At 34.9% G+C, this 26,233-nt stretch overlaps 1 protein-coding gene across 6 annotated transcripts in view; it reads right to left on the reverse strand.

The window, feature by feature from the left end:
* ULK4 (unc-51 like kinase 4) overlaps positions 1-26,233 on the reverse strand; it is a 240,376-nt gene that overhangs the window by 166,534 nt on the left and 47,609 nt on the right. For all 6 annotated transcript variants that reach the window (XM_035316467.1, XM_035316466.1, XM_035316465.1 and 3 more), the window contains exons 18-22: positions 26,069-26,176; positions 22,133-22,216; positions 13,888-14,049; positions 6,906-7,088; positions 2,608-2,735 (exon numbers count right to left, since the gene is read on the reverse strand). In XM_035316467.1, coding sequence (XP_035172358.1) covers positions 2,608-2,735; positions 6,906-7,088; positions 13,888-14,049; positions 22,133-22,216; positions 26,069-26,176 — 665 coding nt within the window. The remainder of the gene's footprint in view (positions 1-2,607; positions 2,736-6,905; positions 7,089-13,887; positions 14,050-22,132; positions 22,217-26,068; positions 26,177-26,233) is intronic.

Below are 26,233 nucleotides of genomic sequence, written 5' to 3' on the forward strand. Positions count from 1 at the left end.
CCTTTTCCAATGACCATGCAGTGTTGCTTCCAGGTAGTCATTACTGACTGTTTTATTATCTGCGTCATGTCCTTCAGCTGATGCACACTGAAAAATTGCCTGACATTGATTATTATATTGAGTAGCTCAGGGAACTGGGGTTATTTAAGCTAGAGAAAAGGAGTCTCGGGGAGACCTTATCACCCTTTAGACCATCTCAGAGGAAGTTGTATCAGGGTCGGTGTCGGTCTCTTCTCCCAAGCAACAAGCAATAGAGCAAGAGGAAATGGCCTCAAATTGCACCAGGGGAAGTTTAGCTTGGATATTAGGAAAAAAATATTCACTAAAAGGGTTGTGAGGCATTGGCACAGGCTGCCCAGGGAAGTGGCTGAGTCCCCATACCTGTGGGTATTTGAAAGACATGCAGATGTGCTGAGGGACATGGTTGACTTAGCAGTGCTAGGGTAACGATTGGACTTGATCTTAGAGGTCTTTTCCAACCTAAATGATTCTGTGATTCTATCTTTATCATCTATCTTAATCGGATTTTATAATCTGAAGCAATAAAAATCACATTGCAGGCATTAACTGCAACTGCTAAAGGCAAGCCAGTAAGTAGAAATTATGCGCATTTTACTACATGCTTTTCATATTTCTCAGATCAAACATCTTAATAAAAATAACTGGAGTATATCAAACATTTTCAATAATTATCCAACTGATTTTTCCTTGCTGTACTAGAAAGTTTGAATTTATTAGTATTAATTTTGAAGTATTTTATCTCACAAAATGAGACATTTAACTAAAATACACTGCTGAATTTCTGTTCATATAAATTTAAGACTAGCTATGATCTCAGCTAGGCTTAATAAGAATTCTTACAAAGTTCAGGATATTACAAAAGTAGCTGTCTCCACATAAAATGACTCATTTTTCCTATTCATCCTACTATAATCATCCTGTGTTCTGGATGTAAGAGAAAGGTTTTTATCTAGATGATCTACCCTGTCAAGAGATAAACTGTTCACTGAAGAGAAGTTATGAAGAAATCATAACAAATTGAGAATAACAGTTTATCTGTTCAGTAAGGCTGCTATAAGGCTTAACTGTTGTTTTAGCTAGTATGTTTCATAATGGTCATGTTACATGTTGGTCCCTAATCTGCTCTGCCTGGAGCATCACAAAACCACAGCATGGAATTCACAACACAAAATAACAGCCCAAACTCACAACACATTCCCTGCAGAAAGGCTGCTCAATGGAAAGTGTTACAAATACATTAAAAAAAAAAAAAAAAAAAAAAGTCAATAAAATGCATTAAAGTTCTTCTCCTTGACATATACCTTAGGTATAAATAAAAAAATAGTAACTGTCAGTATAGGACATCTGTCAGATGTTTCTCCAAATACATAGCTCAGTAGCTATATGTTCGAACAAGCATATAAGTAACAGTCGTTGAAAAACTGTAACATTCAAAAAGTCTTGTAAAAGTCATTAGACATTCTACCCTATCCAGCACACATCAACCTGGTAAAACATTTCTAGAAGTACAAAAAGATGCACAACAGTAAAACTTGTAATCAATACTTATTCTCTAGAATCTACAAAAGTTGGGATGTCTATAGATTTGTATGTGAGTGAAAGGGTACAGAATGAATGACTGCCGCCTCAAGTAAGTCCTCTCATGACAGTTTCATAGCATAACTCACCTACTCCTTCCAAATCCATCCCTTTGGCTCCAAATATACATCTTAATACTTCTCAAAAAGCAATATAAGATATAAGGAAGTTATATTTACTCTAAACAGATTTACAGCTATCCACAAATCTCACCCTTTCTTGCCTTCAGTTTCAAATCCACTTTAGACCCATTTTTTATTGAATTGTAATATGCCACATTTTGCTTTTCTTCACAGTGACTAGTAGAAGATATAAATACCAAAGGAAATTTCTTCTATCTTACTTTTCCAGTCACCCCCAGAACATGGTGATGATTTATATACTAATAGTCTCATTTCCTCTCATCTGATACTGAAATACTGTTGCACCAAAATTTCAAATAACTATTCCCTTGTTGAGTCATATTTAATTTAAGAGCTTTCATTTCTTGCAAAGCATTTTAAAAACACTGGAACAAATGACATATTTCATGTAAAAGTCACAAGAATTCAGTGGATGTTATAGAAATCACAAAGAGCCAAGAAACATTATCGTACTTTTAATGTGCGTACACTGAAGAGACTAGCGAATATACCCCAGCACAAGCTGAGGAAGGTATGTGACCATTTTATTTTGCATTCCCATCACAGCAACACTTCACTGATGCAGCATTTATTTTCCCCACCCAAAGCAAAATCTGCTCCTTGCTATTGCTATCAAGGACCACGAGTTCCTTTAGAAGGCTCTCCCTATAAGCCAAAGTAGCTTCCCCTAGTGAGCGATCAACACCTGATGACAAAAGAGAGAACTTTTTTCTTGACATTCTTGTAAACAAAAGGATTTGTATTGCACAGAAAATAATTTATTCCTAATACATTCACTCAAAAATACTAAACATTTAAAGTAGTTCAGGTACAACTTTGAACATAAGCATTGCATCTCTAATTTTAAGTTCCAGTAACACCTTACCTTGCTTGACAACTGAGTAGCAACATCTCCCTGTTATTAATTAAAACTTGTAACAGGACCAGAAAGGCTTTTGCTCTTATGAAAGCTGAAGGACTTTCAAATAAACGTGTAATTGTAGTCACAAATTCCTTGGTGGGAATAAACACAAAAGCATTAATATTATCTTATGGAAAATGGTTAATTACATTGTATTTTATCACCGTATCCATTTAAATTTTCCTAATTTTATTTGCATTTGTTGTTAGTATGGGTATTAATACTTCTCATGCCATTCTCAAAGCAAACAAAATCCATAAAACACAACTAAATAAATTTTGTCCAGGAGAGCCTGGCCCAGTGAAAAGCTGCTCTGTACAACCTCTCAAAAGCTGCAGCATGCAAATGCTATCTACAGTACTATGTCCAAAATGGACTACAAAACAAAAAATATCTGGCCTTAACTATATTTTAACATCTTTATTTTAAAGGAAGGCTAATAGTTTTTCAGAGTATATGTGTATTTCAGCAGAAATAAGATGTTCTCATATATGTAGAAAGATTAGACACCTCTAGAAAGCAAGAACATTTTGCTATTACTTGGAGTTACCATGGGTTAAAACAACATTGTCAATTAAAATCAGTTACATCAAGCTCATCTGAGAATGCTCTAATGATCTGACTTAAGACATACAGGCAACATTTTTTATTTTTATTTTTATTTTTTTACTGGTCTGAGCACTGCAAAACAGCAATAGATTATCCAAAGAATATCTGCAGCACATCTTTGCTAACCTACAGAACTCAATACATCAGAAAAGCCCAAAATTGCTGAAATACTAATACATTAATTATTAATTGTTTCACTGTTCTATCGTTCCTCCCTCCTTTGCAACTGTTTGATGTATCCATGGAGATTCTGCAGGGTAAGGACACCTTTCATTACAACTGAGCACACTCTAGTGCAACAAGATCATAATTTTGTAACTGATATTCTTGGTAATGCTGCAAAGCCAATTCAAACTAAATCATGAAAAGCAATTAAGTTTTTTAATTGCACAAGGGGAATACAGACCACTATTTCACTACAGAGGAAACTCTGAAATTGCTTTGGCAATTATTTGTTGTATTCTGTATTTTCAAATTTGATTCCTATGAATCGCAAATACCTCCATAATATTGTAAGTCAAAAGTTAGAGAGATTTTGTTAAAGACACTTATATCACATTAATTCATACTGATGTTGGCAATAGTGTCAACAACAGAAGTAGCTACTTATCTACACTTAGGAGAAAGACAAGGAATTGAGAGAAAGGTAACTGAAATATGAGAGCAATGCTATAAATGTGTATTTTTCAGTGCCATAATTGGATATCACCGAAATAAAAAAAAAAAAAAAAAAAAGACTATGTCTAACTGTGCAAAGAAACAATGCAACTGTGACAATGTATTGCTATGTTTACTATGGCTGTGGATTTGGTATAGTTCTGAGATTCTTTCTGGTGATGTAATAACAATAAATTAAAGAAAAAAAAAGAAGAAAACAATAAGAAATAATTCAAAGTTACAAAATCCTTTTGCAAAGCCCATGTCTGTTAGCTTTCACCACTCATATTCTGAAGTGTGGTACAGGAGAATCTGGAGTAAGAGACACCATGATCTTGAGGACTCATGCTGCTGAGTCATGAAGGTATGATTTGCACAAGGAGTTACCATCAGTATCCACACCCAGGACCCATGGTTTCTCTGCAAACTTATCAAAATCTGTTTTTCACTCATTCAAACGTGACACTTGAGAGTTAGATGAAAGCTATGAAAGCCTTTTTTTAAAAAAAAAAAATCTACTGCTATAGTTCGTCAAAGATATTTAATTCCAAGTTCCTTTTCCACACTTTATTTTAAAACATCATTTCAGATTTTTTTGTTTTCAAGATTTCAAGACAAGAAACTAAAATATAAAGGCTCTGTATCAGAGAGGGATGATTTCCACTTTTTAGCTATAGTAATTCTATGAAGATTTATATTCGTATGGGTGACCAAGGAATGGCATTTCTCCTTTTCATTCTTTTGGCTTCTATTTTATAACTAGTTTTATTCCTGTTCTTGAAGAGAGTAGAAAAAAAAAAAAAAAAAAAAAGGCTGATTAATTGTAAGATAAGGGAGTTTCTAGATAATATACACAAAAAAAAATAACTTCTTTCTATCTTGAATTTGTATCTTTAAGCATCATTTAATATATTGGTTTGCAGTTTTATTAAAAAGACAGGCATAAATTTGTCTTTACCTTCTGTATGGCTCTGAGGTCCTTCTACTGCTTAAGCTATAGTACACAAGAATTCTACACAAGACAAAGTACTTGGGGACTGACACTAGGCATTTGCTTTTTCTTCTTCCCTTCTTTCATTAGGAGGGACTTGTGTGTCATGCTCAGAGAATCTTGAAAAGTGCATCGATTATTACATTCAGCTTTTAGCAATAAAGCATTGCTTGTAATGTGATAGTGCCTGGTGGCTCAATTCAGGAGAAGGTTTATATTTTTAGATCCTGTTCAAGAGCAATAGAAATACGGTTTCTACTTCCAAAATCCTACAACCTAATTTGAGGAAGCAAAATGGCTAGACCCTATTTGTCAGCATTTTGTAATAGAGTTTTTAACGTGCAATATTTTTTCAGTAACAGCTTTGGGTACTAATCCAATTTCTGTCAGTAGTTTCACATATGCTGTTAGAAGAACACCTAGATTTATCTGTATTTCAATTTTCTAATCTAAAAAATTGAAATACTTGGTCACAAACCATTTATGACAATTTTTTAATAATTTGGCAGCAATTTTAAAGTCACTGAGTTTCAACCATTACTTCGTATTTTTTTCTGTAACTGCTTGGAGAACTTCAGAGTTGATTATTTTTATATATGTCAAAAATTTGATTCAAGTAGTTAAGAGCCCCCGTATCAGAAAGGCAGTCCTTTTAGCAATGCAAGTCTTACATAAACAACAAATTCTTCACATAAAGCATCATGCTGTAGCCATATGCTTGCTACACATTGCTGTCTTTCTCCGAATGTTTAAGTGAATGTTCTTTGAACAGACTTCTCTGAATATGTCACCAACTCGCACCAAGACGCACTGTTAGAAACTGTGATGTTACGGGACAATTTGCCACCTGTTGATGCTGTTGGAGTGGTGTCTGTGGAAAGCTTAGGGCCAGATGACAGGCATTTACAAAAAGCACACTGACAATTTCTGACAAGGAACAGGACTGACTTTTAGGAAGAGAATGACTGACTTCAGGCTGCAAGAAGAGATTGGTGGAAGACGGGAGATTCTTTTTTTTCCTTTAAACATTATTGCTAAAACAATATTTATAGAAACCAAATGAATGTCTCTCAAGTAAAGCCTAATGTATTTTTATAGTCAAGATGAATGTCAGGTTACAGCACACTTCACCAGAACGTCTGATGAAAACATGAGCTACAGTTCCTATTTTCTTTGTAATTTTTATTCTCTCCCAGCAGAGATGGATTTTTTTGTTTGTGAATTGTGCAGAATTACTGTCAAAAATTAAACACTATTTCTCCAAACATGAAGTATTTTGGCAACTAAAGTTGAAAGCTTTTAAACATCTCTTCCAAAAATTATATTACACATACATCAGAACTAGTAACTTTATTCAGTGACACTAAAAAGAAAACCATCAGTTATTTAAATGCTAATTTATAAATGCAAGACATTTCATGTACAACCTAGCCAAAGTTGTTTAAGGATAGGATAAAGTAAAGCTTTAGATTCATTCAAGACACTCATTTTCTCTTTTAAATGTCTAAAAGTGTTCCACCCAAGTAGCTGCACTCACTGTTTTTTTTATTGCTTTTCCTTAGTGCCATTATCAGTTATGGTCATGATAGAGTTTTCTAAATTGATCGAATTTCAACTGCCGTAGCAATTTGTATATCCATTAGTACCAGCTCTTGAGAATCAGAGAACAAGAAAAACTATATATATCTCGTTATTTATATTTTCAACAAACAAAAATATAAGATCAACATAACCTGTATTACATAAAAAGATGGTATTTTTCTTTAAGTAGCATTTTCTGGAGGACGTTATTGAGCCTTTAAAATGTTTTTCTCAAGTAAGATTTTAAATCTGCATTTCCTAGTTTTGAGAAAATTGAGAGATCTGTTCCTAATTTCCAGTTATTCAGATACTTAAGTGGTACTGAGTTAAACATTTTGAAAATACAAAAGCACTATCACAGGCAACTTTAGCTTTCCATTAGTAAAATTCCATGCCATTGAATATTATTAATCTGAAACCAAACCTTTTCTTGAATCAGCCTCTGCAGATGAATCCCGCATGACAACATTGCAGAGAACATGGTGAGCATATACTCCTGAATTTTGCATATTCCCATTGCCAAGGAATTCAGTACAGCTGTTAATCCCACTTTTTCAATGACGCTCTGGAAAGCACTGGGTGAACAACGAGTAATTCTGCATAAAGCCTACAAAAGTGAAACAAATATCGCTATTTAATGAAATTTTTATCTCAATAAAAATAATAGAGAATAAAATAGTAACAACTTTTCCAATAGGTTAGAAATAGAGAGAATTCACACAATTTCAGTCATAAGATAAACATTTGGGGAAAAGGCTACTTTTCTCCTGTTTCTCTCTCACTCGCTTTTAAAAAAATAAAATAAAATAAAATTGAATTCTTCTAAATGTATTGCTATACACCCTATGCAGCTGAAACTGAAATCTTTGGTTCACCAACACCAACATCAAGCAGAGTCATATTTCTCTCTCTCTCCAGAGGATGATAATGATGGATTGGCATAGTCCACGTTTGGGATCAGTAGAGAATGTAGGCAGTATCAGATAAGCCTGTGCTAGAAAGAAGCACATACAGCAGAAAATACTAAGATGGCTCACACCACAGAAATGCCCCATAAGGGTGGGCATCTTCTCTCTCTTTTCTGGTGGACACTCTCCACTCTTGTGGTGGACATAAGCTGATATGTAAGAGCTTATTATCTGAAGTTCATCCAAAAACAGGTTTCAGTTTGCCTCATGTTAATTACTTTAGCTCTAGATATTTGTTAAGAGGTGCTGTTTGGTATTGCTAACATAAAAACTCTTCTCCAAATGGCAGATTTGCAAGTGTCAGTGAGGAAAGCAGTTCTAACAGTAACTGCAGATACTGACTGTGCTCTGGAGAAGTAAGCACAAACTGTTCAGTGTACAATAACTTAGCTGTTTCATAACAAACATTATCAAATGACCTCCAGGGTCGATTAGTCTCCAAATCAACACAGCTTTTCCTTAGGAAATTCAACCTTCAAGACACTGTAACTGCTTTGGCAGTCTCCAGATAAAGAAAATACGACTCTTCAGAAATTTAAAATAGCGTTTCATTTTCTTTGGCTTGAGAGTAACATTAGGATAGGAAAAAGGATTAATTATTTGATTCATATTAAAATCTGAATTGGTTTTAGGAAACTCTGAAGGCAACTTTATTCTGTGAAAAGTACTCAAAATTACCAATTCTTTGTTCTCTCCTAACCAGCTATATTTAGGAACTACTGCTTACTCAGCATGCATTCAGCAGTGAGCTCTCATTTAAGAAGAGAAGCAAAAAAGGAATAAAAAAAGATAATAAACCAAGAATGTATGTTTTTAAACAAACATTTTATTGATGCTGTTCATCTTTCCTATTCTTCTTTGTCCTTTTTGGTCCTGGAACTATATTGATTGCAGCTTTTTCTCCCCCCCCCAACCCTTTTTTTTTTTTTTTTTTTTATTTTTTACTTTTGTTAAAACATAGGCAGTCAATCCCAGTTTCTTACTACAGCATGGTCTATTTCCCCAGGGATACAATCCAGCTCTTCATCTCTAGTCGGAGTTCTCAAAATGAGCATTCACAAGGTATGCACATTTACAAAATGTATCCTCAAGGGTCATATTACCAGTGAACTGCTGGGACGCGGGGAGAGACTGTGCCAAAGCATCAGGAGCGATGTTGGTGAGCTAACATGGCGAATGTGGAGTTGCCAATGCCTTGGCTCTTTTTATGGACCTAGCCAAAATAGGGTGACCATGGCTACAAGGTCATCAAGATCACCTCCAAGCAAACCTCACAGGAGAGATATGACTGTCTCCTAGGACTGTTTTAGAGAAAAAATAAAAGCTCCAGCTGACCAACGGGGGTGAAGCTTTAAACCCCCATTGGCTAGTATGTCACTGAGAGCTGTGTTGAATGAGTGAAATCAACACTTCATCCAAAAAGCAGAAGGGAAAGCTCAGTGGGGCAGAGGAGACATTCTCCGAAATCACTTAAGTAGATCTGCATCTGGAGAAAACAGATGAAGAAAGATGAAAAGGCAGTAGAGCAAGGATCAGGAAATGATTAGAATAGGTAAGAGAAGACTTTATACCATCCTCCTCTCTCAGTAGCAGTCTTTGAACACGAAATGATCACAGTGAGAGAAAGGTATTGGCAGAGCCTCTCCTAGAATGAACTTCTGTCCTTGCTCTCTACATAGACTTTAGGCTGCAGCTTTTTTCCCAGCAGCTCCAACCCTAACGCCATCTGTGCCTTATCCATTGCCTCCTGGTCTTGCATGTTTACCACATAGGTAACTTTCAGAGACTACCCAAGACTCTGAAAGAAACTATTCAGCATCAATTATTTAAGGAAAAACAAGAAACAAAACAACTGTGTTGAGCTCTCCCATTTTTTTTTTTTTGCATTTATGTGGCTTATATTTCAAGTAGTTACTTCTCCAGCAGCAGAAGCTACTTCTTAAAAATTAAATAAATTACTTTTAAAAAATGAGGATATAAGTTCCAATATACTAGAAAGAAAGTATTCTTCTTGCTGCTAAGCTCGTCAAAATGTCACTTTGGCATCTTATCGAATTATTTCTTCTCCAAGTCTAGGAAAACAATGAAAGATATAATTTTCCTACAGGCAAAATCTGTGATATTTACCTGAGGCAGGCTGGACTCCAAAGTGAGCAAAAATACTGAGACATAATCCCCATTTGCCACCTCTGACAGGTAGGACAATGAAAAGTGTCGTTTCTTTACTCCAGAGACTGAAGACTGAAAATTTTCTAGATATATCTTTAGTACTGTTTGAAACAATCATAAGTAAACTCCTTAGTGTCTCACTGCTGATACACGTTGCAGACAGCCTGCTACCTCTAGGTAAAGATACAGCACATGTATTTTTAACAGAGATGTATTTTTATATGTGGATATACATGTCAGTCAAGAATATTCTTCAGGATTCATTTAAACAAGGCAGGCAGGAATGACTGCATAATAAAACATAATAGAATACTGTTGATTTCAATTTACATGGTCATGCAGAATAAAAAAATGCCTACATAACTATGGCAACAGTATGTTACAATGATATTTAAAGAATGTAGAAACTGTATTGTACAATATAACCTGAGAATACATTTTTATGCTATTTAAAAAAATAGTTTGTTACTTAAATCTCTATAAACTTCAGCTGGGAAAAGATCTACGTGTTCTAGATTTCAATATCAAGTGGTTATTTGAGTATTTACTCAAGTTAATATTATATGCCCAAACACCCCAGCAGTATTAATACATAACCATGATTTATATGAGGTCTTGATTAATAAATTCAATAAATCCAAGTTCACCCTCTTGTTCCTTTGGTGTTTTGCTACAAAGAAGCAAAAGGATTAGAGAACCATCTTAGTATGTTTTGTTTTGGAAACTTACTAGTCCAACTCACTTCATATGCAATATAAAATAATTATACCTCAGACTTTCAATAAAGGGCACAATCCCAAGAACAACAATGGGAAAACCCAGGAACAACTTCAGACAAAAAGTGCACTTGGGTGAAATGATCTGTGTGGAAGGAGAAGTCAGAATCTGCTATATAGATAGCCATAATTTCCATCAAGACAAGAAAAATAAGAAATGAAGCAGTTGGACCACCGATGCAGAAGACAATGTCTCATGCTCTTGCAGTCCCTCTCCCTGTTGCTTTCATCCAAAGCTCCCCAATATATTTACCTGGAGCTAGCCCCTACCTCTAGCAAGACTGCAACCTCAGTAACTACCCAAGGGAAAGGGATGATTCTTCAGTGAGCCTGCTGCCTTCAGAGGAAAAAAAAATATGTTGGAAACAGGTGGTGGGTTTTGTTTGTTTTTGCTTATATACTCCTTATGTACATTTATACTGCAGATTTTCATGTATTCAAGCACAAGATGTTGAGGAAATATTTGCATCAGCAGAATTCAGTGTGCAGACACCACTTGGTAATCACTTTAAACTGCTGCTCTGGACACGAAAGCATGCACTGCTAAAAAACCCTGGGCTTGACAGACAAAAATTAATAGAAGGGATATTAATCAAATCACCTGAGTTCATTTAGAGAATCCTGGTAACTGCAGCCTTCATGACCTCTTAAAAACCACAGATTGGTACTAACATATGTCACCTATAAGAGGGCTTGCAGAGTAGATCCTGAGGACAAGTAAGATTTGACTTTGCATTTTGAATTTTGCATCTTTGAATTTGCGTGAAAAGTAAAAAATTAAAAAAAAAATAAATCAAGGGGTAAGAGCTTGGCAAAAATGAGACAATCATTACAAGGCTAATGAGAGCCAACCCAAGAGTGCCAGATGATTCAGTTCTGAAGTACAATTTAAATACAGTTACATACGATACATGTCACTGTATTTAACATACCTGCTTGAAGAAGGAGCCCATCCAGCTCACTTTGCTCTATCACAGCTGCATTGATGAGGTGAAGGAACTGAGTAGAGCAACCCAAAAACTCTGCTACTTGCAACCTCCTCGCTTGGAAAAGACCACAAAAATACCAACACTGATGGACTGAACTGAGCAGTCAAAATAGCCTCTCTGACTAGTAAACAGTAGTAGCTGTTGATGGATACCAAAAAAAAAGTGGGGAGGGGGGAAATCATCTAGGCTGCAATACACAGTTCAGGTTTTAGCTTCCTCTTAAACATTTTTCCCACCTTCCATATAAAACGCATGAGGCTCGTTTCATCAGATGTTACACAATAAAAAGTAACTCTTTTGGTGCTCTAGACAGGCTAGCTACCCATGGCATAAATACTCTGGCAAAGAAAACATCTATACATGGTTCACTTCAACCTTACAGTCTTGGGAGGATGGGATGTATGGGACCTCAAAGAGTCTGAGGATAGACAGGGACAAACAACAATCCTCCCTTCTCATAGTCACCACAAACTTCACCTGAGGGCAAAGTGTGCAAATAATATGGCAGTAATGACAATGATTTCTGAGTTGACAGCTACAAAAAACTCTAACAGGTCTTCACTGATGAGAAGAGTCTTCTGAGAAACAGAAGTAACTCCCCCATCCTTCTCCTGCCTTCCTCAAGTGCGGTATATCATCCAAGAAGCAAGTGACTTTTCAGTCGGGGGTAAAGAAAGCCCACAGTCATTTCCTTTAATGATTTTGCTTCACCAGTGGCTGAATGTAGTTCTCTGAAATACACTGCTCCCTGTAGCACACAAATTAGGTGTAACTGCTACTCTAGCCCTTATCAGAGAAGTCTAGTGTAGAAGTCAAGGGAATGGTAATTTCTGTAGCGAAAGTTTTCATGTGGATAGCAGAGAATCAGGAGGAAAATTTCAAGGACAAGCTGAATGAGAAAAAAAGAGCTGTGATTTAGCAGCAAGCAAATAACAACTGCCCAGTCTAATAACTGACAAGAACTGAAAGCACAAGATAGAAAGCATCCCTTATGGCAAAGTAGTTGTACAAAAGCAGATTGAGCAGACTTCTTTAAATACGTAATAAGTAAAGGAAATCATAACTCTAATCTCCAGTCTTTCATCATATACACAGTCATAATGCACGCATAAAATTCACACGTCAAATGGTTAAAGTCTCAAAAAAGAGCCTTTCTGTAAAATCAGCTTAAAAGCCAGACTCACAAGCAGGTTTAAGATATAAATGTTCTGTATAGAGGCTACATATGTATTTCACATTTTTAAAGACTGGTAATCCTCTACCCATAATAGTCTTAATACCAAGCTTTTACAAAGAATTCGGATGCCCCAGAACAAAAGCCTCAGTAACATGTATTTTACTAAATAAAATACACTGTTCTAAAGGGACAACACATTTTCCTAGTTTTTGAGCAGTTTATTTTCCATGCAAGTATTTGCCAAAAACACATGTTGAGGCTCAGTACCTAATAAATTCACACTTATTATCTAAAATTTTTATTTTTCTACCATTTATTTCATCGGCCACAGTTAAAAGATGCTTTTAATTCTCTCTCATTTATTACCTCAGTGCTACGTGTATCTAAGTGCATGCAAGTGAAGCAGCAACTTTACAATTTTCCATCAGGGAAGCCCAAATAAATTCATTAGTGAGCCTGAGTGCAAGTCAGGAAATCAGCATCCAGTTATCACATTTCATTTTTAAAAAGTCAATTTACTGTTCAACCCTGAAAGATTACCTGTATTGGTGGCCAAGGCTTTTGTTCAGTAAACAAGACATATGGCTAAACTCACAGCCCTTCTAAATACTGTCTACCTCACAAATCTTTTTCTTCCAACCTTCTAATCGCATGTCATAGCTCTTTGTTAATCTTACAATCATCTCATATTAACTTATAAATTCTTCAGGGCAAAGACTAGCCTCGACAACTGTAAAGAAAGTAACAAGATGATTTCAAATGTCTTCAGTTAAAATATACCATTAAAAATAAATTTTGATTTTACAAGGATTTTATTGATTCCTTGAAAAATTAAACTTCTTTAACACAAGTCATGATTACCAGCACAAGAAAACATATGCTCAAGAAAATGATTAATTGCAAGAACTTTCAATACACTTGTTTTCAACATGGGTGGATGTATTAGGTTTCGGTTACAGGATATCTCAGGGAATGTAGAACAACATGAACAAGGGCAACATCTTCATAAGATATTGCCACAAAGAGGAATATGAATTTCAATCAAAATGCTACATGCTGACTAACTGATAAATCTCCCTGAACCATCATTTAGACCTTTTAAGCAGGTTGTATTGGTCTATTCTTACACCAAGTAAGAGTAAGAAAAACATAATCAAACTGGACTGCAATATGTGTACTTTTCAATTGTTTGTAAGTACATTTCAATAAAATATGTAATACACACATAGAAAACATGCTAAAAAAAAAAACACTAAACAGTTTCAGTACAAATAATTTTCAAAGTAAAACATGAAACATTTCTATATAATGAAAGGACATTTCTTACCGAAATAGCAGTTATCTTCAAAGAATCTGCTGTAGAATGTGTGAAAAGGTACCATAAGACAGGTCCAATTTCTCCTGTAATAAATCCTTGTGCATAGCAAGAGAGGGTGGTGCAAACATTTTCAATGATCTTTGCTGCCAAATGGTTCACTACCCGGTCTTCCTATAGGAATAAGGGGAAATAAAAGACTTACATGTAAATATTTGTAACATTTCTGATTTGTTTTTAAACTAACTCCTATGTCCATGCTTTATTCAATGTGTATTGCCTTAGTGTGATTTCTTACTTCTATTTGATATTTGGCAAAGTTATTTCATAAGAAACCTCTACTTGTGACAGGAACATGTTTAGAAATCGTATACTTCCCACTTTCTCTCCTACGGTAAAGAAGACATTTAATACAAGTATAATTTAATACAAAATCTTTCTGCTCCAAATGATCACCCCAAATTAAATGTTACCTTTGTTACATTAGAGGTGTTCCATGATCAGTGCTTTATGAATTAATGTGGGTGTGTACCAAAACTCATCACTACAATAGTCTCTGAATAGCATGATTTTGAGACATACAGTTATATTAGGAAAAATCAAATTAAATAAAGTAAACTCTCCTTATTCAAAACAACCAACAATTTATTGGGATAAAGAAAAAGCCTTCTTACAAGTCAGGTTATTCCAAAATGCCCTTTTCTTCAGATCCTGAAACAGACAACGCTGACCAATGTCTAAGATAAATTATTGGGTCCCATTTACTACAGTAATTCCTAAATTTCCCTAAGGGATTCTCAATACTTCAAGCTATTTTTAGGACTAATCAAATCATTTTATTTGCAAAATCATTTTGGAAAGCCACTAAGTGATTCTGTAATAAAAAATAAAATTATTATTTATGCATACCACAAAGAGTCTGCAAATGTTGCTTACATATCTACATAATTCTATACACACTACAGTTTCTCTATTGAACAAAAAACATGTCAGAATAAGGACAAGACATCAGCGTATCACAGAAATCACATGGCAGTCATTTTTCCTCAACATTACTGTTACTGACCCAAGTAGAAGCTTAGTACAGATCACTTCAAAGCAGTCTTTACTTTTTTTCTTGACTCTGCTTTCACTTAAGAAAACTAGAAGATTCATTCCTCGTGTATTTTTGGCTGTCCATTGCCTCACCTTCCATCTTTAATTGTGAATAAGTGAAGTCTTTCAACAATGTCTTAAATAGCACTCATGAGTTCAGCAAGAGTGAATTTTAATATGAGAAGGACAACCAATTTAATTTGTCAAGTCTACCTCAGAGCCTGGCTTCACAAATAATTCATCATAACATCTAATGGAGCTCTTTCTTATACTAATCTCCACCTTATCCTACTACTACCCTTTGGATTTCTGACATTTATCTTCACAATCAGACCCACCAACAACTGTGAGCAATGATAATGAAACCTTTCAGAAAGTGGTACAAAAGCCATCCAGAAGTGGAGAACATACACTTTAATAAAAATATATTCAATACCCATTCCTCCTCCTACAGAAATTTGTATCGTAAAATACAGACACTGATGTAGAAATGTTTGGAAACTCTGGTATAGCGCTATTTAAAAAGTTTTTATTTGTGATTTGAAATATAATCATGTTCTCCCAAGGAACTACAGCTCTACTCAAAATATGTAAGAGAAATACTAGAACCAGCTCTCATCTAAACCAAATCATGCCCTATCATAACACTCTGACTTCTACTTACTTCTGATTTACAGCCATGAAAGCAAAGGGGATTTAGTTTTTTCTGGTTTTACATAATTTTTATTACTGCAACATAGTGAATCATCTCAGTCTATTAAATACCTAAATAGCTATACATATTTACCAAAATTAAGCTTCTGAGAACTTTTTTTATATATAATGTTCATTTTATATCTTTTTCTGTGCATTGAACTTTCAAATTTCAGTCTTTTTTCCTTTCTTTCTTACAGTTAAGGTAAAAAAAATACATCAGTTAATCATTTTAACTATATGCATTTGATAATTCATAATTGAAAGGTTAATAGTCAAGTTCAATCTCTCTTGCACAGTAAGTGATCACTGGGAACACTGACTGAGGTTCCATTGCTACTTCGAACAGGCAGCAACAATTAATAAATGCAGTACATTGTCCTAATTCTTTGGCTAGAAAAAGGTTATATATGATCACAATGCTCTAAAAACTCAATGAGGCTGTCATAATAATTCCATTTGTTGCCACATGAGATTGTCCATCTTTGCTCTCTTGAGATCTGTTCCCGAGCACTGCCTAAATAACTAAGTCTTGCACCATTTTCTGCTTAATTAGCTCTCTAGAAGGAAAGCCTGACCTAAACTAATATTTGACCTCTTAACTGAAGGAGGCAGCCTGTCAAGTTATCTGGACATACGCTATGTTAGTGGGAAAAAAAAAAAAAAAAAAAAAAAAGGATCTTCAAAATACAGTTAAAGAGATTGTATGTAACCATTACTTTTGACTGTACCATGAACTGCATCAAATCTAAATCCATGAATAGAACTGTATCAAACGGAAGCACTCTACTTTCACTTGTTTTAGATTTCAACTAGGTTTATAAATTGCACTAAAGATAGAGCTTCTAATTTTCAGCCATGTTAACCATTTGCAGATGTGTCTGTTTTCAGTTAGTCACGGATGTTCAGTGAAAAGGACCCCTAAGTATAAAAACAAAATAGGAGAACAGTAAACAGATGTAAACTGCTAAAAGAGAATTTCTTTTATTCAATCATTTCTATTCCAATTGTGACACAAAAATAAACAAATCAAAGTTATCAAAGGATCTACCTTCATTTTTTGAAAGGACCATCTAGTGGATATATAGATTTTTGATCATGAAAAAGCTAACATAGCACTAGTAGTCTGGGAGGTGCTCAAGACACTGTTCCTACATTAAACAACAATATTACATAAAAATATCATAACTTCATTTAAAGCTTAAGTATAAAAAATTATTTTTTCCATATTGTACTACATATAGATACGTGCATTTTAGTAAAAATGTAATACTGATAAAGAAATGTTGGAAAACCTGACTGAAAAATTCAGGAAGTAAGAATGCATTTCACCAACGTTCTAAATCAACTTCCATATAGTTCTTCCTTTCATCTAAGACAATATACAGAATAAAAAGAAAGTACAAACATAATTTAATGAAGTAAAGCTGTAGCATCCTAAGCATTCACAATTTTAAGAATTAAATCTTAATTTGGCAACAATTTGCAATATAAAGCCTCCACAAAGAAGGAACATGTAGAAATAACATTTTAAGTACCCTCTGTGGAAAAAATAAAAAACATTATGTCAGTAAACTAAAGAACTGATACCTAAAGAAGAAATAGAAGTGATAATGTGTCTGATTCAGACTACTACTTTTACATTATAGGCAATTCTGTCAGTAAAGTAGAAAACTGATACATAAAGAAGAAATAAAAGTGAGAAAATATATGATTCAGACTATCACTTTTATACTATAACTTATCCTATACTTTCTGAGAAAGTAGACCATAATGCTATTCTTGTCATCCAAATTCTCCTTTCCCTCCAAATTCAACATAAAGGAACTGCTCTGTCTAGGAATATATACTATAAATCATTTATATGGTTGTCTTATATTTATTATTGCCTTATATTACATATTGGAAGATATTTTAAAGTTACCTTTTATTATTAAAAGTTCTTATCAGTTCAGAACCAAAAATCTTTGATTTATATCTTGCTCCCTCATAAAGGAAGAAGTCCACATAAAAGAGAGAAAGGTCCACTATTGTAACTTACTGGTAAAATCTAATTTATTAAAAATCCTGCTTACACAGTACCTTGAAAAACACATTAAGAGACAGAAAACTAACCTCTGTAACCTCATTCACTATTTCTGGTTCAAATACTTTCTCCACAGCCTTTCTTAAAATGAGATGGTTATGTACTTTCTAAAAGTCAGTAAATTAGCTATAGTTGTATTCATTAATTTATGCATGCAATTGTATTGCCTGTATTGTGGTTTCTTTTTTCCAGGTTCTAAAAAGCAATTACTAAAACTGTTTATAACTGTATCTTATATTTACATGCCATTTTTAAGCAGAAAGGGACAGACACCAAGTTCCTGAAAACTGTTCCAATAGTTCCTTGCTGCTTTCACACAGGTTTAAAAGGAGGCCTTCACGCAGTCTCTGACACCACTGTCCAGCATGATAGTCTCAGGAAAGGATGAGGCCACATCAACACAATCCAAGCCAAAGTGAGAAAAGGAAAATGAAAAACGACATGAAAAAGCAGTCTGGATATGGGAAGCGCTATCAGTTCCATGGGCACTATCTAAAAAATGCTTAAGAAGATCTGAGGGGAGGGAAGGTCAAACATAAGGGAGAAAACAGTGGGAGCAGACACCAGAGGATTGACTGGAACGTAAGCGTGAAGAAGGGCAAAAGTAAAGTTGAGATCTCATTGAGTTAAGAGTAGGTTGAACATTCAATGTGATAATGATAAGCGAAAAATATAAGTAGAGTCAACGAGGAGATTTAAATAAGAGATGGGGTGATATTTACAGTGAAGGAGACACGGGTAACTTTAGTAAAGGTGTTCCAAATAAATAATAGAATCACAGAATCATTAAGGTTGAAAAAGACCAAGATCATCTTGTCCAACCATCACCCTACCACCAATATCACCCACTAAACCATGTCCCTGAGTACCACATCCAACCTTTCCTCAAACACCCCCAGGGATGGGGACTCCATCACCTACCTGGGCAACCTGTTTCAATGCCTGACCACTCTTTCTGAGAAGAAATGTCTCCTAATTTCCAACCTAAACCTCCTCTGGCGCAACTTGAGGCCATTCCCTCTAGTCCTGTCAATAGTTACCTGCAAGAGGCCAACCCCCAGCTCCCCACATCTTCCTTTCAGTTAGTTGGAGAGAGCAATACACTAATTAAAATGGATGGAAGGAAAAAGGTAGCCATGTAAGCATTATGTACTATCCTTCATGTTTCACGACTTCCTCACACAAGAATGCCCATGGACCACAGAGGTAAACTTTAACAAGACAAACAAGGACAATAGCCCTGAAAAATCTTTGAAGTCTGTTTTGAGGATATGTACATTAAATAATCTTAATTGATGTAGGAACTAACACCTGCCTCTGTATAAATAATGACCCTGCTATTTTAGAGATCGCACACAAATAGTTGAAAGTTGAACTTTAGACACAGACACCTGGAAGAGAAATGTTGTGTCGTTATTAGAAATAGTTGTTGGAAAATATCAGTAATAAATACCAGAATATTTATTACATGGGTTTTGAGAAACTGCAATGTTACCAAGTATACACATGTCCGACTGGACTTACTGACTTATTTAGGAGTACACCAATTATTAGTTTCCAATAAGGAAAATAATTTCCTTATTTTGACACACCACTGAACACACTTGTTATTTGCCTGAACTCGAAATCAAATTCCACCTTGTGCTAGAAGCACTGAAGTCCACTGAATCTGAACTTGCGATCCCCTGCTGATAAAGGAATTTCTCAGTCTTATACTCTACCATCTTTAAAATTCTTTTATTAACTTTTTGTTCTCCATCAGCCCATTTCTCCCACCTGCCCTGGTCATTCTGAATAGCATCCCTGACATCCAGCCTGTTGCTGCTGCTCCCCTCCACTATCCATTTGCTGTTTTCCACTAGCCTGCTGAGAATACATTCCAGCTATTCCTGAAAAAATTACACAGTATTGTCCTCTGAGGGATGCTGTTGCCAGCTGGACTTTGCACCACCGACCACTTGAGCAGTCTCATCTGCTCATCATCTCTCCCTCATCTTCGATTCACCCAGTCCATATCTCACCAATTTGGTGATAAGGGGAGTGTGGGAGAGCATGTCAAAGGACTTCCTAAAATCAAGGCATACAATATTCAATGACCTCCTCTTGTCCACCGTGCCACTTACATCCTCATTACAGAAGCGCTGGAACATATGAGATACAAGGAGAGGTGAGAGAGCTGTTCAGCCTACAGAGGCAACTGCCACAATTTGTAACATGAGAAATTCCAATTATATACTTTTTTTTTTTCCTGTGAGGGTAGTCCACTATGAGATAGGTTGCCGAGGGAGGCCATTGGACCTCCACTCTTTGATATTTTCAAGAGTCAAATGGATGCATCCCTAGAGCAATCTCGTCTATTGAGACCTGCTTTGAGCGGGAGCTTGGATTAGATGACCTCTAGAGGTACATTACATCCTAGAGTCTTACAGCTTCAAACACATTTAAAAAAAAAAAAAAACAAAAAAAAAAACGAGACATTTGGTTATATGCTCAGTCAGTTTGATGACATTGCATAAATCTTTTCATAAAAAATCATGAAATCAATTTATTTGTGTGCAACATTTTCTGCTAAAGATGGTGAAATCTAGTTTTTCACTAAATAATGAGACTGAAAAGTCTGATATACTGTCAACCTGGATACATCTACTTCAATAGTCTTACATGTTTTGAAACAAACAAATGTTTAAAAGGGGCACCATAAATTAAATTGATTACCTTAAAATCGTTCTCTCTCAGTTTTCCTTTGCTCATTCCTCTTTTACCCTTAAATCCAAAGCATCTGACACAAGAACTTGTTTTTATATCTTATTATTCTTTCCTTAAAAAGCTACAATCTCTTGCAAACAGATGTCTAACAGTAATATGATTTTAACTAGCCAGTTTTAGATGCTGCAATATAATTTTCCAAGAAAGAGGAGTGACTTTTAAAGCTATGGAGGATAACGAGAGTTGCTCCAGGAGTGGTACAAAAAAAGTAGCAAAAGAGATTGTACAAGTTAATAATCGTAAGTAGTAAGTTGCTCTCTCATTCCCATACATCATGAAATACTTGGTATATTTATAGATATTTTTGATTCTACAAATGGTGCTGTTCCAGAAAGCTGAGGCAGCCACAACTGAGAGAGAGGAACTTGTAATCGCACATATGCACTGTACTCACACAAACAAGTATGAATACTTAAACAAGTCCATTACAAACATCTAGCACCTTCGCAAACAGCAACTGTAGAAATCAGTGCTTGGTTTGCCTAGACATAACTTCAAGTTTACAGAAGTATTAATTCAAGCAATTGCATGGGAAATGTGTTTCTATTCCTTTTTTTTTTTTTTTTCAAGAAAAGTATATTAATATAAATTATTAGGAAAATTCTGACATGTTTCAGGACTAAGAATTGATTTAATTCTATAAGAATTAATTAGTGTCTTATTGATATCTCCTTTCAGTTCCTCTACACCTAATATTCAGAAATAGCAAGTCTTCCATTAATAAATCTATAATTAAATAGCTTCTGACTAATGTGCCTTGAATAACATTTTACTCTAATTATGAACTCCAAATAGTCCACAATACAAACACAGTTGTGTGCTCTTGATCACCTGAAGATTTGAAGATGTTAAAATGCATCTAGACTCTTCCTCTATTAATCACAATCTGTAGGCAATAAAGATCTCAAAAAAAGATGAAAAAAGGTATTTCTCTTGCTTTCCCCCCTCCAGCAACCTCCATTATTTTTTCTGCCTTGAGCTTTGCCTTGGGCAAAAATAAAGTCAAGTGGTCTCATATAAACAGTAAATGCCAACCCTCTACTCAATTCTTTTTCATTTTACAGATTGGAATTATACGCATGTTTTTCTTCCCTTTTTGGAGCACAGCTAAATCATCGCCAAGAAAAATTAAGAATATAGCACAGCACATTTAACAGAATAAAACTAGTTACTACTTTGCGGCCTCTAAAGAGCACTAATAGCCCAGTAAGATAAAAATGCAGTTTTCAAAAACTGTATCAGCCACTTTAAAATCAAAAGTAAACCTCATTTAAAAATGAACTATACAAAAAAAATTGCAAGAGGGTATTACAAACATTCAGAACACTTCTCACAATAAAGTCACAGCATTAATAAATTCCATATTTACTAACGGTAATTTTTATTTACCATTTTCAAAAAGCAAGCAATAATACATAAATGTTGAACGCACAGAGAACAACATTGGATTTTTGCATTCATCTCCTTCTTAGGTCATGGTCTTATCATCATTATTTAAATTCAAGAGCAATACTTGGTTGACAAGCTACTGCAGTGCTGCAGGCTACAATTCTCACACAATGCCTAAAGGGTTATTACAGTGGAGAAATTCTATTGAGGACAATGAAAGAGCCTTACCCCTTCCCGAAGACACCTCATTAGCACAGTGTAAGCTGCTGAGGGAACAACCAACCATTCTCTGGGGTGCTCTTTTTTTTCCTCCTGAAATGAAGCCAACAGCAGATATGATTAAATCAAAAAATCACAATAATCTCACCCACATAAAAATGGGTAACATTCTTAATAAGGTTCACATTATATACTTTTCAAATTACCATATGCTAGAGAATATATTAAATTGCAGGGCAGTATTACTATTTAAAGCTATTTCATGTGTAGCACAAAAATTGGTATCTTATTAATTTAAATAAAGTCTCCAAAAATCCATTACAGAATTTGTCCTAATATTTCTGGGTTTCATTAATTCCTTCTGATTTGCACATAAAAAATGGTCTTGCACTTCTCCCAACCATTTTGATTAACTCAGAAAGAGACAACTGTTTGTTAAATGTAATAATGTTTGTCTTAAATTTAATTACAGCAAACAAACAAAATTATTTTTGTTTGTCAACTAAAATAAAGTAAATTCACTTTGGAAAAAAAATCAAAGTCGTTCAGAGAGATACAAAACATTTAATAAAACTTACTGTATGGAATAGCCTTCAATACCTATCAACACTGTTCCAAGATCCTTATATATATTTCCTTGAAATCACCCTGTTAGAGGCTGATTCACTGCTATTTGAATCAAGATTTTGATACTGCAATTCCACTTTTCTTTTTGTTCCCCCAAGTAGCCTGCTGTAAATTTTCAAATTTAGCAGGTATCATTATGATTTGACCGAAACAAGTTCCATATCTAGGCTAACATCATAGAGATATCAGCAACTCCAAAACTATAGCCTCCACCTAGAAGAGGAAGGACAAGACTAGGAGTGAAGACAGTTAAAATGACAGCCTATGCTGTAACAAGCTTTGGCCTATTTTTCATTTTATTCATCTAACTAAATCAGAAGTTTTCACAAGTTTTATGTAACTACAAATGTTAAATGTATTAAAACAAACAAACAAACAAAAAGCTTTAAGAAACAATGCAGTCTGGAAGCTCCATTCTTTAAACATATGAATAGCTTTCTATAAGTTTTAGTGTCAAGTTAGAAATAAAAAATGAAATTTATCACTATTCTTAATGACCTAAGCATACCTACACAATTTTATATTTAATAAATTCACATATAGAATCATAGAATATCCCAAGTTGGAAGGGACCCATAAGGATCATCAAGTCCAACTCCTGGCACCGCACAGGTCTACCCAAAAGTTTAGACCATGTGACTAAGTGCACAGTCCAATCTCTTCTTAAATTCAGACAGGCTTGGTGCAGTGACTACTTCACTGGGGAGCCTGTACCAGTGCGCAACCCCCCTCTCGGTGAAGAACCTCCTCCTGATGTCTAGTCTAAACTTCCCCTGCCTCAGCTTAACCCCATTCCTGCGGGTCCTATCACTGGTGTTCATGGAGAATAGGTCACCCGCCTCTCCACTCCCCCTTACGAGGAAGTTGTAGACCGAGATGAGGTCTCCCCACAGCCTCCTCTTTTCCAGGCTGAACAGGCCCAGTGACCTCAGCCACTCCTCCTATGTTTTCCCCTCCATGCCCTTCACCATCTTCGTCACCCTCCTCTGGAATATTTTGGATATATCACCAAACATTTCAAGATCTTCCTACATTTTGCTCACAGCTCATGCTGGTTTTCATTAAACTTTAGGTTGTTCACCCTAATAAAAACTAACAATACACAATTAACAGAAATAATACATAGAACTTGACAGCTTTCCCTTAATGCAAAATGTTTACGAGTAACAGAACATCCTCTCTGGAGTCCACTCATGCTACTCTTAAATTGCTCTTGGCTTCTGTTTGGAAGAAAAATGTATATAGAGAGTGCAAGATCTTATTTATGAGACCTGATATGCGAGTACATGAACAATATCAAAGTTTAGGATTGCAAAGTTCCACTAAGATTATCTGCACTCTCCAGTATTTTCTAAGCCACAGAACAGCAGAGACCCTATAATATAACCTAATGAATCACTGTGTACCTAGATAGTTGATAGTTTAAGTGTTGGATAATTTATGATTTTCAAATGCTTATATCAATTGAAAATGAAATTATCATTATTTCATATTAATGTTGAGGTAGGACCTAGAAACACTTAGCAAAATGCTAGGGGAAAATATAAATAAATAAAAACCAGGTATGTTCCCAAAGTTAAGGGCTTAATTGATAAACGTTTAGCAACTTGATAAGACAATCAAGCAGTCTAAACATCAAAATGGAAGAAAAATTTTTAAAAAATACAGCTTGTGTACAGTTTTTAATGAATCAGTTCATATGTTAGTTAAGGTGTAAAGCTTTGCTGTTTGAAGATATAAACTGGGAATAAACGTTACTGTTACCTCTTATATTACCATTGACATGGTGTGTAATCTTGGCAAGGTCATTCCATACTACTGTTCTGCAGTTCAGCCAGCAATAAAATGTCTACAACACTACAGTATTCTGAGGCTACACAGGTACAGTGTAGAAAAATTAAAAGCTTTTTAGAAAGAGCTTTTTTTAAAAAAAAAAAAAAAAAAAAGGAAAAAATACAACTGAAGTGTTAGTGCACACAAATCACACTGATATTTTTGAAGTTTTACCAAGACACAGTGCCTTAAGATCATAAGTGTAGAGAAATCTTTCTATTCTCTAATAACTTCTAACTCAAAGCAGTTCAGCACATTGCTATAGTTCTTCCTGAAATATGGAGTTTTAATTTAGAACAAGCTATCATGCTTCAAACATTAGGAAGTTCAGAAATATATATATATATAGTTTTCAAGTTGGAGGTTTAGGTTTATTTGTTTTTATTAGTGGCTAAAGATTATATAACGTCATTAGACATTGCAAGCTAAGTATACTCTTTTTTTCTTCTAAAGAAAACTGAGAAAAAATGAAAACAGCTAAAAATAATTTGTCCCTGTGGACTTATTTGTCATAACACAATTTCTCAATGTGAGAACATGTTTTGTGACTCAGAACATGTGTGTTTGACAGAGATTTTAGCAACTGCCTAACCAGTAAAAAATGATGCTTACTAACATATGCAAAAAAAGGCAACCACTTAATCTCATGGAACATGCAAAGGAGACTAGACGAGGACAATACAACATGGAAGCTGAGCTATAAGATGTCAAAATACAGATCTATTTGGTACTTTCATTCCTTTACAAAGTGACCTCGCAGACTGAAAACTAACGTGATAGCATTCAGACCAATCAGATGATACAGCTAAGACAAATTTTTCAGAGCAGCTAGGGCTAGGTTTCTTCTATTTGAAATCACACTCATCTCCACTAAATTAAAGAAACTACTTTATTCTTCAAATAAGGAAAAGAAAGGCCAGAGTTTAGCAGATCTGTCATCTTCAGTTCCACTATTAATAGTATTTCTTCACTATAAGTAACTTTTTATAGTACATTATCAGTTTTAGACTGTAGGTTTAAATCTAGTCCGCTATCTAGTCAGCTATCACCATAATTTCTTTTGAAGTTGGCCAGGATTATTCCATTTTCCACAGCATTGTGATTCCAAGCATGGTAAAATAAGATATATTAATTTATTGATATCATAGGTTGTCCTCATATACCTTATTTAATCAAAGTCTCTAGCTAAGAATTTCTAACTCTCACATCTGCCACCTGGAGGCCTGCAGTCATTATGGTGACTGATGGAACTGTTTCACAAAGTTAAAATTCTATATTTGAAGAATGTGATTAAATTTACATCAAATTGACTATATGAAAGGATCGGTATGTTTCTTAAAAAGTAAAAAAGTGTCACAGAACATACAAGAACAAGAAACTCTTGAGAATACAAATGGCAAATTCACTTACTTTTATCTACTATTCCACGGGATTTTTTCCCCACATCTGTTAAAGAAATTTGTAAGGATCATTTGACATTCTTACCTCACTGGCTACGAGGTAAAGAAGTTCCCCAAGTGCTGGTAAAAGGCATTGTTTCAATTTGCTGTTCCTGAAGTTCTCTCTGATGAGTTCGGTTAGAAGTATAATTGCCTAAAATAAAAAGAAATCATATAATAACATATATAATCTTTTCTCAATCAGAATGTA

The sequence above is a fragment of the Oxyura jamaicensis genome, chromosome 2, assembly GCF_011077185.1.
Source record: "Oxyura jamaicensis isolate SHBP4307 breed ruddy duck chromosome 2, BPBGC_Ojam_1.0, whole genome shotgun sequence".
NCBI lineage: Eukaryota > Metazoa > Chordata > Aves > Anseriformes > Anatidae > Oxyura > Oxyura jamaicensis.